Raw genomic sequence first — 16,302 nt, 5'->3', positions numbered from 1 at the left:
TGAAGTGACCAATCTTGGATACACTAGTCACGTTAACCAAGATGGTTCGACTAAATTTACTAGACTTGATTTGAAAGAGTCTCGGGAACAAATCCACAAGATTAAGATCACTCTCTCCTCAAAACATGTCTAGAATTTCGAAAAAATTTGCACAAATCATTAGATATTGGGGACTTAGTGTGTTTTTAGTCCACGATTTAGCCAAACTAGTGATGTTTTGACGACACTATATGAGTTGACCAGAGACTCTCGACAGAGGCGTTTATGGGGTTCAAAGGCAGTTATCAGTGTGATGGGTGATTTGAGTCGTTTAAACATTGAAGATGCGTGGAAGCAAACTAGAATATTGAAGTCAATCACCACTGAAGAGGATATGTGTCAAGTTCTGTGGAGATAATCGTTGTTGATGGTTAACATTGTATAGTCTATAGGTAGATCTCATTGTTGTGAGAATTAACGACAATTGAGACCGCGACAATAGTTAAAAGAAAAGTCACAAAAAAACCTTTTGTTTTGTATTAAACAAGATGATTTTAATTTAAAAAATATGGGTGTGTCCCTTTTATGAATAATATAAATGCTTATGATGTTTTCAAAAGTGCATTATCATATTTTTTGATTGGACCAAACACATCTATCATACTCGTTTTAGTTCAATGATTGAAATTCCACTCATTTAAAATAACGCTACACTTCTAGAAACTACTTTTTAATAATTCTACGTTCAAATTTTTGAAATCAAACATACACTATTGTATTTTAGAGCAATTGTGTCTATCATGTTAGACGATAGACTACGATCTAGAGAGGGGTGAATAGATCGCAAATTAAAGTTTCTTAATAAAATTATATTTTAAAAATGATTTATCTATGGAGTGTAGAAACAATCTTGAATCGATTATCGTTTATCACAAACTATTAACGAAAAGATCGAATATGCGTTAACCGATAGAACGAGTACGTAAGATGAGAAAGACAACCAATATATTTTTAACAATTTGCGTTTGAATATAAATCACACAGTAGTAACCTATTTCTAATCAAATAATACACAAAAATTGACTCAAGCAATTTGTCAAACACTTTATGTGCAATCGATTCAAACCATGTTTTTCTTTGAATTTTGTTGATATGAGAAACCAATTACAATCACATAGATTGTGATCAACTCAACAAAATTGTTTGAAGTATTAGACAAAGAAATAATCTCTATGTATCAATCAAAAAACCAACTGTTTAATAATTTACACGTAAATATAAGAGAGAAAGAGAGAGAGAGAGAGAGAGAGAGAGAGAGAGAGAGAGAGAGAGAGAGAGAGAGAGAGAGAGAGAGAGAGAGAGAGAGAGAGAGAGAGATAAGAATTTGTTTAGGCAATTCCCTAATTGGCCTCACTATGGGTACGTTTGCCCCTAATTTCAAAGAAATTAAGATAATGAAAAATTAACCTTTGCAAATATAGTTTACAAGATAAAAAGTAGTAATTCAGCCCTCCAAACTCTATGGTTGATGTTGTTTTTGTTTGTTATTTTACATGTGTTTCAAGTTGTAAGAGAATGATCTCATATATCATTTCTCTAACTTGTTATTAAACACATAAATTGTTATCGGTCGGCCTTGCTGTAGGGTGACTTCTATATAAGTTACCTGGCGATTGCTTAACATAGCGCTAAATTTGTCCCATGTCGTAAAATGATCATTCGTGGCCCAAACCTATGTTTGAAAGCCCAAGGATGGTTGATTATTTAACAATTGGTTCAATTCCTATGAAACTTGTTGCTAGGTGGCTTTGATATTATCATTCCTCTAATGAGTTTTCATTAACTTTACCTAAGTTCATTATTCAACAATTATTGATCATTCACTTCAATAATCAACTTCTAATCACTAACTTCTAATTTTTACTTTTTGTTTCCTCCGTTGCTTTGCTTTATTTTTATGCTTTATTTTACATCTTTAGCATCCATTCTCATATTTACTTTTTCTTGTATTTTTCCTTTGTCCATTTGGACTTTTATTTTGTCCTTAAAATATTAATAAAAGGCTAAACTATAAAAAACTTAATGAGGACTTGGACTTTGATTACTATACCCTATGCTAGGAGGATGAACTATTGGACTAAGATCTTGTACTTTGACTTTATTCTGCTGATATTCTGGAGTTCTTGGAGTTTAATCCAAGGCATTGGTTTGATTTTCTTTGTGTGCAGGTTATCTTGAATTTCATACTTTGTCTGAAGTCTTTGGGGTTTACTCCAAGGCATTGTAATTGAGAATTCTTCTCTATACAGCTGTTACTCTGGCCAATTGTTGTCTTAAGTTCTTGTGGTTCATTTCTAAGGCTTTGGTTTGCAAATTATTCATATGAAGATGTTATGTTGAACTCAAGAAAGTTCATGTGGTTCATTGAAGAGTTGAGATAACAAAGACTTTGCTTGATTCATAATTCATCTGAGGTTTATTTTATCTGGTACTTGGTATTATGCTTGCTTGGTTGGTTAATTCAAAGGATGAGAATTCTACATTGACTTCTTTATGTCAAGTGTTGGCTTCTTCTTGGTTAGATCTTTATTTACCTTAACTTTTACTTTATGCTTTAGGATAGTCCGTTCATCTCCTCCCCTTTCTCAAATTTTCAAAACTTCTCCCTCTCTTTCAAAATCTTCTTATGTTTGCAAACTTTTAAACTCTCGTTTGATAAAACTTTCTTTTGAAACTTTTACCCATGGTGACTTTTCTTCTAAAGATCCCTTTTAAAGTTTAGACATGAAAGATCATTATGGTGGAGATGTAATCCCTTACTATCTTGATACTGATTGAAATGATTGATTTTTTTCCACTTGAAAGAGTTAGTGGCATACTTGTTAATTTATCCAAGTTGGAGCCCTTCTTTCATTTGTGATTCAAAGAATCCATTTGTTCTCATGTTCAAGAATGATTAGCTGAGTTTTCTCTCCTATGATGATAAAGTGTCTACTCAATTTTAAACTAACTTGTGTTTCCCTTTTTAGTGGAACTGCAAATGCTCTGAATTTTTCATTGTACTTAGGAGGTATGTAGGCACAAGATGTTAAGTCTTACCGAGCATAATTTAAAAATAAAAAAAACAAACTTTATTTTGCACACAATTTCTTTTACACAGATTATGCTAACACCTTCCTCTTGCATAATCAACCCCCGTACCTAAGATCTATGCTTTGTTTAATTAGTTTTGATTTAAAAACTTCTTTGAGTTTTACTTCGTTCTTTTCCCAATTCCTTTAGAAACAATAAAGCGCGACGGCGATTTTCACTAAAATAATGAGTCAAGTCAATCTAATGGCTTTGGTATCAATTTTTCTCCGCTACACTAATATATCTGGCACAGAAATCTTATCCCGAAACCTCATAATCCCATTATCAACTACTTTAAAATCCATTTCTTTTCCTTGACTTATTAGTGCCAACCGATTCAATTAATGTAAATCCAACTTCTGTCATTCTTTAAACTCTTCTAACACATTGTTAGTTACCTTCAACATACTCAACGTGTTGATGTGTTATTTTTTAATATGTGACTTTTGTTAGCTAATGTGAATAGTGCCCGTTATCAATCACATTTTACATGTTATTTTTTTTATTATACTTATTAAATTAAATTAAAATATTTAAAGTTTTAATAAACCTTAAATTAATTTGTCTAAGCAAATCTATTGAAAATTTCGCTGGAACATTGACCTTTATTTGTTTTCATTTCTCATAAGCATCATCACATAGTATGCCTTTCTATCCCCACTTTTTTAACTAGATATGAATCTTATCCTTTTTGCAAACAATTGTTGTTCAACTTTAATAATACAATTTATTTTATATGTTATATAAGAAGATTTTTGATTCATAAAAGGAAGTAAAAGAAAACAAGGAAATAATGAATATTCATATGTACTTGTGACTATTCAATTGACTCTATGAAGGTGGAATCAACAAAAGAAATTATTATATGAAAGATTTAAAGCCTGAAGCTGGGTAAAGTTTCAAAGTTCCAATAGTATTTTACTTGAGATTTCAAATTTGTACTAGTTGAAGTTATACATGTTCCACAACCTTTCGTATAATTATGAGATTTCAATTCAAAAATTTCATGCATATTTGAAGATAAGTTTTGTAGTCATTGTAATAAGATTTTGTCCCGATAATTTTGTTATTATATGAAAAAGAAGAAAAATCAAATGTGGTTTTGCACATTCCTTTCAAGAAAGACGACAACATGAAAAAAGAGAGACTTTCATCGAACAAACTTGATAATCTTATCTAGATTCTGGTGTCGAGAATCAACGATGATATTAAAGACCATGTGAGACTTGGATAATAATCAAGAGGCTTCATCCATTTGAAATTGATGAAGGGAGTGATGTAGCAAATGATAAACAAAATTGTATTTTTGAATTTAGTAAGAAAGAAGCTAGTTTTATTTGTTTTAATTAGGTTTTTAAATATTTTTAATTTGATTTAATAAAATAAAAAATGACATATAAAATGTGATTGGCCAATTAGAACTAAATGTGTGAATTGACAAATTAAATATATTATTTTACTAAAATAATATATAATTTATGGTAGTAATTAGTCTAAAGTTTTATATTTAAGTAGGAAGTATCTTACAAGTAATGAATGAAAAAGAAGAAATTAAATATCTAGTTGCCTTACTTTAATTGTTCACTCCATTGTACATAGACAATGACCTCAATGGAGGTTAGTACTTGCTTAAAGAAATCACTTATATAGGAGAGAGACTTAAAAAGGCTTTAGTGGACCATATGCAATGCATAAAACCTTCAATTGAGCATTTTCCTTCTATTTACTAATGACAATAACCAAACATCTAAATTTGTAGTACTTGTTTGGTCCAAAAAAGAAATTTTGTTCTAATTCTAATTGTATTCAAAACTTTTTCCCACACTTAATTCCTAAGTTAAAAAAATAATCCATTTTTGTAAGTAACATCCTAAATAGAAGCATTTAATAAATCTAATAAAAGATTTTGATTCTAACCCTTAGTTAGAGAAAAGCATAGTAATACACGTTTGTATACTAGAACTAGTACTTCCTACCAAACTTGACCTAAGGCTCTTAAAAAATGTATCTTTTTTTTCTTTTGTTTTCTCTTTCTTTTTTGACTAATAGGTTAATATTAATACGGTTGGCATTAATAATTGATATGCAACAGTCCTTAAATTTGGGTTTACAGCTACATAACGTGTAACCTACTACAGAAAATATCATTAATAAAAGTACCACCAATTCAAAACCTTTTGATCATTCATTGGTTAACCTCAAGTGGTATCGGTGCATATTTTGAATTCAATTTCGTGACATTTAATTGAAAATTTGTAGAAAAGTTAAAATTCATTTATTTCTAATTTTTGTTTTATTTGACTATTCAAATACTCTTGGTAAATTTTCTTCATTTTAGTTTTTTTATCTTTAAATAGAATAAAAAGTTATTTATTTTAAAATATCATTCTATTATATTTATAAAACTTTAAAAAGCTGTTAAAGAAATTTATAATGTTTTTGATATATTAATTAAAATAGTATTTAAACATATAATTTATAACATATTATATTTGTTCAATTTTTATTTTCAAAATCAACATTTTTATATTTTTATATTGTAATAGATTGAATAAAACTTTGACGAGATAACTTATCGTTAAAGAAACATGGTTGATCTCAATTTTATAAAGTTGATCTATAATGTGAGGATTGACCCAACTTATAAACTAATGTTCAGATCATATATTATTTTGTGTGAAATTTTTATCACACTATGAGTCTGTTTGGTAAGACCATAAAAAGAGCTTTTAGCTTTTAGCTTTTCAGCTCATATAAATAAAAAAGCTCTATTTGTAACTGTTTTTAGTTTTTAACTTTTAGCTTTTTTACTAGCTTTTGTCTTTTTTTTTTTTGAAAAGCTATTTGAAGTAGCTTTTGAGCTTATAGCTTTTAGCTTGTGACTTTTCCTTCCATTTATACCCATATTATTTTAACAAAAATCTATTTTTACCCATTGATATATATTATGATTCAATGTTTAATGTTTTTTTTAATCTTTAATATTTTTAATAACATCTAAAGTATACAATAAATTTTGAAATAGTGTTGATAATTCTCAAGTTAGTGAAATGTAATCGAAGAATCAATGAGATTAACCAAGATGAAGAAAATTAAAATTTTTGTTATATTTTAATGGTATAATATTAAATAATAAACTTATTTTTATCATTACTTTTGATTAATTTAACTGAATTCAAATTTCATGTATTTCGTTAAATTTATTTATATATTTATATAAAAATTTAAAATATTTTGATTTTTTTTAAATTTTTTACATATATTAAAATTGCTTTGTAAGTTTGTATTAATATATTTATTTTTATCAAATATAAATTAATTTAATAATAATAATATAATAAGATAAATAAATCACAAATTTCTTAATAAGAATGTCCTTTTGTGTCATTTTGTATTTATCAGCTTAATATAACATCTAATTTATCAAACACTCAAATTACCTTATCAGCTATCAGTCACCAGCTACCAACTATCAGTCACCAGCTACCAGCTACCAGTCACCAGCTATCAGCTACCAGCTAGTTTTACCAAACAGAGCCTATCTCACGTCTAGATTGGACATTTGGGGCGTGAAAATAAATAGAGGGTGAGTTTATAGTGAAAATCAGATAACAGGTAGTCCAACAGGTCTTAAAGTAGACTCTAATATCATGATTATATTTAAAGTTTGACATAACTTACAAAACTGACTTGTAAGGTAAGGTGTCTCACTCTATATAAACTTTGTGGGACTTATTTTTAATCAATGCGAGATTTGAATTTTTTCGATTTATTCCATATAATTAGAATATGGGTGCAAAATGAGTTCGGTCCGTTGGGCATGCTCGTTTTACCAGCACTTTAGTGCGGGACATGGAAAGGGTTTAGGCCCTGACTCTCTAATGTGTCAGCTACACCTCACCTCGTTTTTTATGTGGGCTTTTGTGGGCACGTGCATTAACATAATTTTTTTGTATTTTTAAGCTTAAAAAATATAAAGTCAGTAGGCTCGTCCCGCCCTCACCTTTAGTGTGAGGGAGACCGAGATTTTAAGTCCGCACCCTCAATTATGCCCGATCCAACTTACAAGGCGGGTCTAAACGGAACAAACATGCTCATTTGCCATTCCTAAACTAGAGTTTGACATATCTGTCCTTACAAAGCTGACTTGTAAAGTGAGGGGTGTAACTAAATATAAACTCTTTTTGGGCTTTATCTTTAACCAATGTGGGACTTGAGTTTTTCTTAATACACCCCTCACGCCCAATAATATTAACCTTGGTGTGTGAAACAAATAATGGATAACCTGAAATATCAATATGTGAGACTTGATTTTTTTAATACACCTCATTGTGCCAAACACTATTGGCTTAAAACACATATAAATAATGGGTGGTCCAAATCGATTGACTCGTAGTACCATGTTGAGTAGCATAGTTGGGCCCATGAGAAGAGAAAAATAAATTAAGAGATGAAAGGATCCTCTAATATTGATTTAAATGATAAGATCTTCATTACAATGGATACATGATACACTTTATATAGTGATCAAACCAACTAACAAATTTTTACTAACTTGTAATAAAACTAACTAATTAGTAACCATATATAACAAATAAATCTAACACCATATTTCAAGTTAAAATATGGATTAACATTTCCAACTTCAAAAATAATTATACAATCCAAAGAAAAAGAAAATACAATGAACTCATTAAAGAAAATTAAAAAAAAAATACAAGTCGAAATCACATCAAAACTAAAAACAAAAGTTAATGTTTATAGTAGTAGTGAGAGAGATGTCTAACTCAAAGAAGTTTTTGACCTATTTTCGGCTCTTTAAAAATCTCATGATGTCTCCTCGACTCACATTCCAATAGAGTCAATAAACGTCTTCAAAAGTCATAATTTGGCTGACAAAGTTTAATCATCCTATGATGGAAGCATATAGAGAATATAAAATATTGACGTAATCCGAAACACTATAGATTAGCAAGCACTAAACCTAGAATGAGAATACATGATTGCAAGCACAAAATCTGTCAAATAAATGCCGAAATCCTCTAGATAAAGAAAATGCTAAATTTTATTATATCAAAGATAATCCAGCAGCCATGCCAAAGATGTTTAAATACAGAAGAAAATAAACCCTAATGAAATTTTAATCGAAAACTGAAATAAATAATTAAAACAAAAAATTGCATAAAATAGTAAAATATTGTTTTTGGGCTTGAAACAAACTCGGATGGCTTTTTAAGCCCATAACTCACAGCAAATTCGTGAGTTGGACTCGTGGGCCAATTCTCTATCTCAAAAAGTATAATAATAGTTATTATGACATCGAATGTCAAATTTACACAAGTCATGCCAAACCTTTTTGACGCGCGATTTCTTCTTTAATATACGCAATCAGTTTTTCTACATCAAATGTTAATTATCATTGAGTATGTATATAAAGAATGAAAATTAATAAGCTATAGATGGGTAGAAGCACATAAAAAATGAAAGATGTTTAACTACTATATTATAGAGAAAAACGATAACTACCATTGAATATAAAACATTAAAGTAAATCATGAATGCGTAAATAGGAATTAAATAACCATATTGTCAAAATAATTAAGTTTAATGACAAACTTCAACAAATATATAATATTACAAACTAAATTATTATTGTGGAAGTCGATAAAGGGTTGGTGATCAGAAGGAAAAAAATATAATGAAATGAAAAAAAATGAAAGGAAACAAGGAGGTGATTAGAAATTATTCATATCTCTAATACCTTGTTAAAAAAAAGTGATTGTGACTAATTCAAATCCAATAAAATCAATTTGTAAGACGATATTGTTTTCACTTAAAAACACAAGTTGATGTCATATATATTGTCAAAAGTAACACACATCAAAATAAGTTTAAGACTAAAAAAAATCAATAGAATAAATTCAAATGTAATATATTTTAATAAGTTTAAGACTAAAAAAATCAATAGAATAAATTCAAATCTAATATATTTTAGTTTTATATTAGGCTTAAATGTACTTTTGATCTTTCTAAATTAGCAAATTTTTTATTTCTGTCTCTCTAAGTTTTTTTTTTTTTTGCCTGAATCCCTGTATTTCACTTTCGTGTTCGTTTTAGTCCCTAAAATCAAAATCTGCAATAAACCTTCAAATTTTTCTACGCATTTTGGCTTTAGGGACTAATTCTCAAGCAAAAAGTAAGATGTAAGGACTCAAGCAAAAAAAATTACAGGAACAAAAATAAAAAACTCGCTAACTTACAGAGACCAAAAGTGTATTTAAGCCTTTACATTAATTAAAAATTAATTTTAATTAAAAAAATTAAAATTAAAAAATATATAAAAGTAAAGCAAATTTCTTTACCCACCTCCCTACTTTCTTGATCACCTCTGGCGAAATTCCCAAAATGTCTCCTGTTTCGGAAATGCATTTCCGAAATCACTTATTATTTTATGAGAAAAAAGGTGATTTCGGAAATGTACTTCCGAAAACACGAAAAAAAAGGTGTTTTCGGAGATGCACTTCCGAAAACACCCCTTGAGGGGTGTCTTCAGTGATGCATATCTGAAATATTACAATTTTTGGTCTTGGAATGTTTCGGATATACACTTCCGAAAAAATACAGTAATTATTAAAAAATTAAAATCAAGGTGAATCAATACAATTAATAGAGTATAAAATCAAGATGAATCAATAAAATAATGTGAATCATTAAAATCAAATCAAAATTTCCTAAACAATTTTAAAGTTAAAAATTATTTTACTAACTTATATAAATTAAAAACATTCTAATTTCATAATTAAATTTTGAATTATATAAAATTAAATATAAAATTTATTCATTAAATAAAATTTAGACAAAATCTTTTTTACATTTTTTTAAACTAAATGAAAAATTATATTATTGGCATTTTTGTTAAATATTTTTAAATAAGGTAAAATCTTTTTTTAATTTCGTTAAACAAAGTATTTTTAAACTAAATGAAAATCTTTTTTTCATTAAATAAATAAGTTAAAATTATTTTTAAATAACCAAATTTCTATTTCACGTATTTCTCTCATTCATATCATATGCCTATTTTCGATAATTACTTAATTTGTTACTAATAAAATAATAATATTTTATACTAAAATGAAATATCTCAAATCATTTTATTCATACTTATATGCACACATCAAATTAAATTCTTCTAATATAATATATTATTATATGCCCCCACATTAAAATATATTTCAAGCAAATTAAAAAGGAACATATCAATATCAATATATTATATAATCCAAAAAATTTTGTTTATAACAAAATATTTCTTAACTCCACAATCTTAACTCGAATATAGTAAATAATATTAGAATTTAGTTAATTGATATTAATATGAATCAATTGCATTAAATAGCATCATCTAACTTATACGAATATACAATTTAAGGATATAATAAAACAAAACTCTTTAATATTAAAAAGACATGTTTTCTTGCTTTTAGTACATGTCTTAGCCAATAATATATCATTAACGGATTTATATAAATTTAATATCAATTTAGCAAAACTAAATGATAAATTTTAAAATATGAATCAAAATAGAAATATATAATTATTATTATTCATAACTCCCAAATTATAGCAAAATATATAATTATTATTATTCATAACTCATAAATTATATTATATCAAATTTATGATATGTGAATTAATTAATATCTCAAAATTTTTAATTTTGGGAGGTTTTTTCGGAGATGCATCTCCGAATTAATCAAAATCCCATTTTTCGGAGATACATCTCCGAAGTCTGAAAAAATATATAAAAAAGGTGTTTTCGAAAGTGTATCTCTGAAAACACCCCTATTTGGTATTTTCGGAAATGTACTTCCGAAATTTGAAAAATTTAGAAAAAAAATACTTCGGAGATGCATCTCCGAAACAGGAGTAAATTGGAGTCTTCGCTGGGGGTGACCCCATAGGAAGTAGGGATGTTCAAATAAACCGGTTATTGGATTTATCCATATCCATATCCATATCCGGTTATTAAAAACCGGTTAATTATCAATATGGTTTTAACCAAATCCATATTTTGGATATATTATTAATATGGTTTTAACCAAATCCATATTTTGGATATCCATATCCAACATAAAAATTTAATTGGTCTATTATTTTTAAATCACAAAAAAATATAAATTTTTAAAATATTTTGCAGAAAGAAAAAAAAACATAAAAGTGAAAAATCGAGTTTTTCGAAAGTTTGGAAAAATCGAATTTTCTGAAAATACCAAAAAAACGAGTTTTTCGGAAATACGAAAAAAATCGAGTTTTTTTGAAAAATCGAGTTTTTCGGAAATACGAAAAAATCGAGTTGTTTGGAAATACGAAAAAAATCGAGTATTTTTCGAAAAAAATGAAAAATTGAGTTTTCGGAAACACGAATAATTGAGTTTTCGGAAACACGAATAATTGAGTTTTTCAGAAATATGAAAGAACGAGTTTTTTCTGAAAAAATGAAAAATCGGGTTTTTTTTGAAAAAACGAAATAATCGAGTTTTTTTGAAAAATAAAAAATAATCTAGTTTTTTCGGAAACACAAAAAAATTGAGTTTTTTTCGGAAACACGAAAAAATCGATTTTTTTTCGTAAAAACAAAAAATCGAGTATTTTGAAAAAACGAAAAATTCGAGTTTTTTTGAAAAATCGTGTCTTTAAAAAATATGAAAAGTCGATTTTCCAAAAAAAATATTATTTTAATAACTTAATTTAAAATTAAATTTTAAAAATGAAATTTTTAAATTTAAAATCGGTTATAAAATTTGGTCATGGATATAACCGGTTTATAACCGGTTTTGAAAAAATAAATCCGGTTATGAAAATTGGTTTTAAAATCCGGTTATACCAAATGGATAATATATGGATATGGATTGGTTATGGATAAAAACCGTCCATGATCATCCCTAATAGGAAGAGGTGGACAAAGAAATTTCCAAAGTAAATTTATTATTTATCAATAAATTTAAATATAAAAATTAAAATTTAATAATATTAATAATAATAAAAATAAATAAACACATGCGTGGTTACCACTCTCGTATAGAGAGTGAGATTAGATTGAAACTGTTTTTGTTTCTTTTTGTCATCCCTTACCTCTCACTTTGGGAACTGCTTCCTTCCTACTTTCACAGTTTTTGGATTCTTTCCTTCTCACAATTTTGGATCCATCACACACTTCCAACACAATACATTTCACTCTTCACTTTCCAATCTCTCTCTCTCTCTCTCCCCAAAGTTCAAACCTTTTTTTGAAGAAGAAAAAAAAAAACCATTGTTTCTTAGTTTCAAAACTTGAAGAACAACATGAGAAAAAACCACCTTAAATGGTGTTCCACTTAAGTGAGTTGTTAACTTCAAGTTACTTTCCCAAAAACCCAAATAAGAAAAAAGAAAAAAAAAACTTTCTTTTCCACTTCCATCACTATTTTCATTTGAAGTGATTTTTTAAGCCAATAGATATGTTAGAAGTAAACATCCTAGTCCTGTACTTTGTTTTACTTGTTTGAAATTTGTATAAAGTTTAGATTTTTAGGACTTTGGTTCTTGTAACATAGATGTGACTAGGATCTTGTTTGGTTGGAGGAGAATATTTTCTTATGTTTTGTTACTAGATTGATGTCAGAAACTATGTATCCTAAATTGTTATTTGAACATACCCATTTAAGGATTCATCAAAAAGATGAATACTTTATGAATTTTCCACCACCTTTACCACCACCACCACCACCACCATCATTACCAACACAATCTTCACCAAGTTCTTCAACAATAACACCACCAACATCTTCTTCATCTTCTAGTACTAAGATTAGTCCAGCTGTTCTTTTCATCATAGTTGTTCTTGCTGTTCTTTTTTTCATATCTGGTTTACTTCATTTACTTGTTAGATTTCTCATAAAGCATCCATCTTCATCCTCTTCTAATCAATCTAATAGACAACAACACCATAACGAGATTTCAACTTCTGATGCACTTCAAAGACAGCTTCAACAGCTTTTCCATCTTCATGATTCTGGTTTAGATCAAGCTTTCATTGATGCACTTCCTGTTTTTCAATTCAAGGAAATTGTTGGTTTGAATGAGCCTTTTGATTGTGCTGTTTGTTTGTGCGAGTTTTCGGAGAAAGATAAGCTGAGATTGTTGCCTATGTGTAGCCATGCTTTTCATATAAGTTGTATAGATACTTGGTTGCTTTCGAATTCAACTTGTCCTCTTTGTAGAGGAACACTTCAAACTAATGGGTTTTCTATTGAAAACCCGATGTTCGATTTCGATGATCTTAGAGAAGACGATGGTTGTCCTTGTAACGGAGAAAACAGATTTGGTAATAGACAAAAGGAAATTGTTGTTGAAGATGTTGTTGATAAAGGGGTTTTGCCAGTTCGGCTCGGGAAATTCAAGAAGATGAATGTGGAAGTGGGTCGAGAGAACGAAGAAGTCGGTGAAACGAGTAGTAGTAAATTGGATGCAAGAAGATGTTACTCAATGGGATCTTATCAATATGTGGTTGGAAATTCTGAGTTAAGGGTAACTTTGGATGCATTAAACCACGAAAGTAAAGTTCATCAAGATAGAAGAATGAACAAAGGAATCGAGAATGGTGAGAATCTTTGTGTGGAAAGTGATTTGGAAGGAAAGAAGATTAGTAATGTTAGTAAAGGTGAAAGTTTTTCGATTTCGAAGATTTGGTTGTGGCCAAGGAAGGGGAAATTTTCTTCAAGTTCTTTAGAAGCTCATAATGGTATGGCATTGCCATCTTATCTTAACAAAGATTTGCAGCATCATGGAATGAGGGAAACAGATGGTGTATGAAAGTAATGAAAGGTATCTTATATTAACTTTGTTTCTTCATTCACTTGAATATTCATTTCAATCCATTGATTCGGTGTGCTAATTTTGAGATTGTGACATGATATTTTGATGTATTGTTAGAGAGAAAAATATAAGAAATACAGTTCCTTTCTTTCTTGGAAAAAATCTTTTGACTTAATTGTATGATGAAATTGGATTTGTGGTTGTAAATGTTGATATGATCTTACCATATATGCGAGTCGATTATTAATTCGATACAAAATTGAATCTAGTCAATATGAATCTTTAGTGTGTATCTATTTGGACATGAATCTTATATTGAATCACGATTGGATTATGTTGAATCTTGATTCAAAGTACGTGATTGTTTTGGATTAAAAGTGAATTTGGCCAAATCACAAAGCCACGATGGTTTTGCGAAGCTTATGCCAAAATCACGGTGACTCATTTTGATTATGCGAGTTTCAATGTCAATCCAAATATATATGTAGCCTATGTTTGGTAACACGTTGGGCCATTGCTGTTGCACGTTTAAGGTCCTTTGATTTTGATAAGTCGGTATGGATAGCTTCTGTCCCACTATGATTTTCAAGTTTTCCAATCACAGAGTTTGCTACCGTGATTCATTTTGAATAATTGGTATGTGTAGCTTCTGACTATGATTTTTAAGTTTTCCAATCACGCATAGTTTAAATTAATGTGTTTAATTGTGACTCTGTCAATCCCGATTCATTGTGATTCTGTCAATCTCACCGCAAATCCAAACATGCGCAAAAAGCAAAGATTATAATGGAGAGATCCAAGGTTGAATAAGGCTTGGAGCCTAAACTGATTCAAAGCAAGACTTGTCTCTTTCTATGTCAATGTTAACTCACCATCACTATGTCAAGTTGTTTACTAGATCATTGTGAGTGACAATTACATTTGCTTTATAAAGCTTTTGATTTTGTTTGATCTCTTTTCTTAATTATTCCACATACTTTCTAGGAGAGTGTGAATACAAATCTTTTTTATGCTTAATGATACTTTTAGTTTTTGGACAGTTGGGAAGTGATGGTGGGACCCATAAAGTTGGTGTGATAGAAGAATCTAATTTTCTTTTTTGATGAATTTTGATTCAAAAAATTGGTTGTAGATGCTTTTTTATGGGGCCACTTTTATCTGTCCATGTTGAAATTAAAGACAAATTTTCTTTAATGTTGATCATAATTAATACTACCTCTGTTCCTTTTTATAAGAGACAATTCAGTTTTTAGGTTCATTGAATAATCAATGTATCTGGTCTATAAACAGACCAAATACATTGGTTATTCAATGAACCTAAAAAGTGACTTGTCTCTTATAAAAAGGAACGGAGGTAGTATCAATTAGTCCCTATAGGAAAATGATCTAAGATTTTTCACTTTTGAGATTACTTAACTTGCAAACTATGTAAGGAAATTGCGTATCTAAACACCAAAACTGAATTTATGCAAGGAAAATTTGGGATGGTATGACTAACGTGCAAACTCTTGATTAAAATTTAAATTGAATTTAATGAAGTGGACAGGTAAAAAAGTAAAAGAATTAGACAACTTGAAATTTAAGCTTAGGTGTGTTGAAAAAGTTAAATTGAAAAAGAAGTGGAGATTATTGTGGGTTAGGAGTGGAAGAAGGATATTATGGATGTGAAAGGAGTAGAAACTCAAATCATAGTCTTGAAATTTTTAGTGGAACAAGTCACTTTTAATATTAAAATTTTGGAAGGACTTAGAAGGCTTACTTTAGGATATCTCTAAGGAGAGAAGATTTAAATGGACGTGTATGGAGCATAGGAAGATATTTTGAGAGCGTGCGTGGAGGGTATGGTCTAAGAGAGGTGAATGCAGAGGTAAATCCATCTTAGAATTTGTCAGCTTTAGATCTTAGTATAGTAAATACCTAGTTTAGGAAAAGAGATGAACATTTAATCACATATAAAATTGGGGTGACATCTTCTCAAATAATTTTCTTTCTTATTAGGAAGTGAAATAGGAATACTTATTATGATTGTAAATTTATTCTGGGAGAGAGCTTGACTATCCAATATAGAGTATTGCTTATGGATGCAATAATAAAGAGGAGAGTAGAAAGAAGTAACACGGGAATGTCACAAATTAAGTGGTGACATTTGAAGAGTAATGAAAGACAAGAAAGTTTCTAACACAAGGTCTTGGAGGAAGGATTTGGACAACCACAAGGAAGTGCAAATGATATGTGGTATAAGATAACTCGAGAGATTAGAAAAATGGCTAAAGAGAAGTTGAGAGAACCAAGAGGTTTTGAACCTAGGGGTAAAGAATCATGGTGGTGGAATGAAAG

The 16,302-nt window shown here is 29.0% G+C and overlaps 1 protein-coding gene across 1 annotated transcript; it reads left to right on the top strand.

The window, feature by feature from the left end:
- Window positions 1-12,193: 12,193 nt before the first annotated feature.
- On the top strand, window positions 12,194-14,916 carry LOC131652759 (RING-H2 finger protein ATL46-like). The gene has a single exon (XM_058922714.1). The coding sequence runs from the start codon at window positions 12,766-12,768 to the stop codon at window positions 13,960-13,962; it is 1,197 nt and encodes a 398-aa protein (XP_058778697.1). The 5' UTR covers window positions 12,194-12,765; the 3' UTR covers window positions 13,963-14,916.
- Window positions 14,917-16,302: the final 1,386 nt, after the last annotated feature.

The sequence above is a fragment of the Vicia villosa genome, linkage group LG2, assembly GCF_029867415.1.
Source record: "Vicia villosa cultivar HV-30 ecotype Madison, WI linkage group LG2, Vvil1.0, whole genome shotgun sequence".
In the NCBI taxonomy this organism is placed as follows: domain Eukaryota; kingdom Viridiplantae; phylum Streptophyta; class Magnoliopsida; order Fabales; family Fabaceae; genus Vicia; species Vicia villosa.
The sequence above is the reverse complement of the archived record's forward strand: the minus strand, read 5'-3'. Positions and strand labels throughout refer to the sequence as shown.

Excerpts from the sequence above, each read along its gene's own strand:
- LOC131652759 (XM_058922714.1), top strand. The coding sequence starts at position 12,766 with ATGTCAGAAACTATGTATCCTAAATTGTTATTTGAACATACCCATTTA.